The sequence below is a fragment of the Solanum tuberosum genome, unplaced genomic scaffold (genome assembly GCF_000226075.1).
Source record: "Solanum tuberosum cultivar DM 1-3 516 R44 unplaced genomic scaffold, SolTub_3.0 scf00355, whole genome shotgun sequence".
In the NCBI taxonomy this organism is placed as follows: domain Eukaryota; kingdom Viridiplantae; phylum Streptophyta; class Magnoliopsida; order Solanales; family Solanaceae; genus Solanum; species Solanum tuberosum.
The window spans coordinates 614,289-616,846 of record NW_006239277.1 but is presented as its reverse complement, the minus strand read 5'-3'; the positions used below and the strand labels follow the sequence as shown (position 1 = coordinate 616,846).

General features: G+C 33.0%; 1 protein-coding gene across 1 annotated transcript; it reads left to right on the top strand.

The window, feature by feature from the left end:
- Positions 1–1,253: 1,253 nt before the first annotated feature.
- On the top strand, positions 1,254–2,208 carry LOC102577547 (PEP carboxylase kinase). The gene is given in 2 exon segments (NM_001288233.1): positions 1,254–2,037; positions 2,153–2,208. Coding segments are annotated over 2 exon segments (840 nt in total).
- The last annotated feature ends 350 nt before the right edge of the window (positions 2,209–2,558 follow it).

Below are 2,558 nucleotides of genomic sequence, written 5' to 3'. Positions count from 1 at the left end.
TGAATATGTAAAATTTTATATTAAAATATCAAATAAATGTAATCTAATTTAACTTTATAAATTAGTCAAATTGACTCTCGAAAAATGTAACATGACAAGTAAAAAGGAACGAAAAGAGTAATAATAACAAAAAAGGAATAATCTTACATGTAAGGATTAAAGTAGCTTTAAAACTTGTATAAACATGGTTTAAGATTAAATTTATCAAGAAACGCCAATAGCAACAAATCCCATGTTTAAGGGAAACAACCTAGTTTAATTATATTAATTATACAAGTCAAAATTTTCTAGTAGTGTTATTTTTCTAAAAAAAATTATTTGCAATTTCATAAATAAATTTAAAAAAAAGAGTCCACCTTAATTCACGCCGTTCACAATATTGTATGGAATATGCATCAAATGAAGAGTGACACAATTGCTTACGTAGTCAAGTTTTTTTTTTTTTTTTGAGTTCTTACTTCGATTAAATTTGAATTCGCACATAACAGAATCCATTTTAAAAAGGTAACACTTTCAACAAGATTTTTCCATTATAATTCAAACTCGAGATATCTAACTAAATGTGAAGAAAATCAGGATTCTTGAACCATTACACCATTAAATTCAAATTCGAGATATCTAACTAAACGTGAAGTAATCTCATACCATATTACTACCATTGATGTTGAATTATGTATTTGCTAACTAGTAGTGGTTCAAAAGATACCAAAAAAAAAAAGTCGAATCAAATTGTGTTCCAATCGATTTACAATTCCTACTAAATCTATATTTACTATATTTTGTGTATGTTCCAAATATATCACGTTTTTGAAATATAACTCTAAATTGTTTAGGATTTGTTATTTATTTATGTCTAGCTATGATTTGTTTATCTTAGTTTATATAAAAATATGTTTTCTAACCTACTTTAATTTGGAGAGAAATAAGAGAACTTGTAGTGAGATTCAATCTTTTTAAGTTTTTGAATAAAATATTTTATTTCAATATTCCTCTACGGCTCTACCATTAATATATAAATATAATTATTTTTAATTGACCGACTAAATACTCGCATATTTTATTTCACATAGTCAAGCGGATCCTTAAACGAGAAGCTTCTAAATATTACATCTCTCCTCCAAATAAAACGCACCTCCACTTATGCGAATATTCGCTTTTATTTTATTTCCATAAATACCCTTCCCTTAATTTTATATAAATACACCTTTTCCCTTAACAAAACCCCCAAAAAACCAAACAAAGCCTTAAAAAAAATGTTCCAAACCTTGAAAAACGAATTTCAAATTTGCGAAGAAATCGGCCGTGGTAGATTCGGTACCGTCTACCGCTGCTTTTCTCCGGCTACCGGAGAATCTTTCGCCTGTAAATCTATCGACAAAAACCTCCTCATTGATTCCACCGACCGTGAGTGTCTCGATAAAGAACCCAAAATTCTTCAACTCCTTTCCGGTAACCCCAACATTCTCCATCTTTACAAGGTTTATGAAGATGACGATTTCCTTCACATGGTAACCGATTTCTGCCCGAATAGTGATTTATACGAAAGGGTTTCATCTGGGTCGTTGTCAGAATCGGCAGCCGCGGCCATTCTGACTCAGTTGGTTTCTGCGATTAGCTATTGTCATCATATGGGTGTAGCTCATCGTGATATTAAGCCGGATAATGTGTTGTTTGATTCTGAGAATAGATTGAAGCTTGCTGATTTTGGATCTGCGGAGTGGTTTGCTGGTTGTGAAGGGAGGATGATGAGTGGGGTTGTGGGTACGCCGTATTATGTTGCGCCGGAGGTTTTAATGGGGAAAGAGTATAATGAGAAGGTTGATGTGTGGAGTGCCGGTGTTATTTTGTATATTATGCTTTCTGGGGTTCCTCCTTTTTATGGTGAAACGCCGACCGAGACTTTTCAAGCTGTTCTCAGAGGGAATTTGAGGTTTCCGACGAGGAATTTCAGGTCAGTTTCGTCTGAAGCGAAAGATTTGTTGAGGAAGATGATATGTAAGGATGTTTCCAGACGATTTTCAGCTGAACAAGTACTGAGTAAGTTAAATTTCTCTGATTTTCATTTAATTTCACTTTCCCCTGTTTTTTTTTTCTTCTGTAAAGTATCTCTGTTTTGTGAGTTGCTGATTTTGATGTTCTTTGTTATATACAGGACACCCATGGGTGATTAATGGAGGAGAAACAAGATCAATGGCTGATCTAAACTGAAGAAGAAGAAGATGATGATAACTGGTTTTTCCCTAACAACTCTATAAATACTACTGATAAGTTTTTGCTGTATATACACCAATGTCACCAGCTCCATGTGAAAAAGGAAGAAAATGAGGAGAAAGATAAGCTCTTTCTTGGTATGATATCAGTTCTACAACAAGGGGTTCCCTCTTTTAACTTTTTTTTCTCCTTTGAGATGTTGTTACTGTGTTGTGGAGAAGAATCTGAAGAGGATAATGAATCTCCTAAAAAAACAAGTTTTCTGGCTATGTAGAAATAGATGATTTTCCCACTTTTATGTGTTTTTTTGGTATATGAAAGGTTGTGGAAGAGAAGGAAGGATAAGT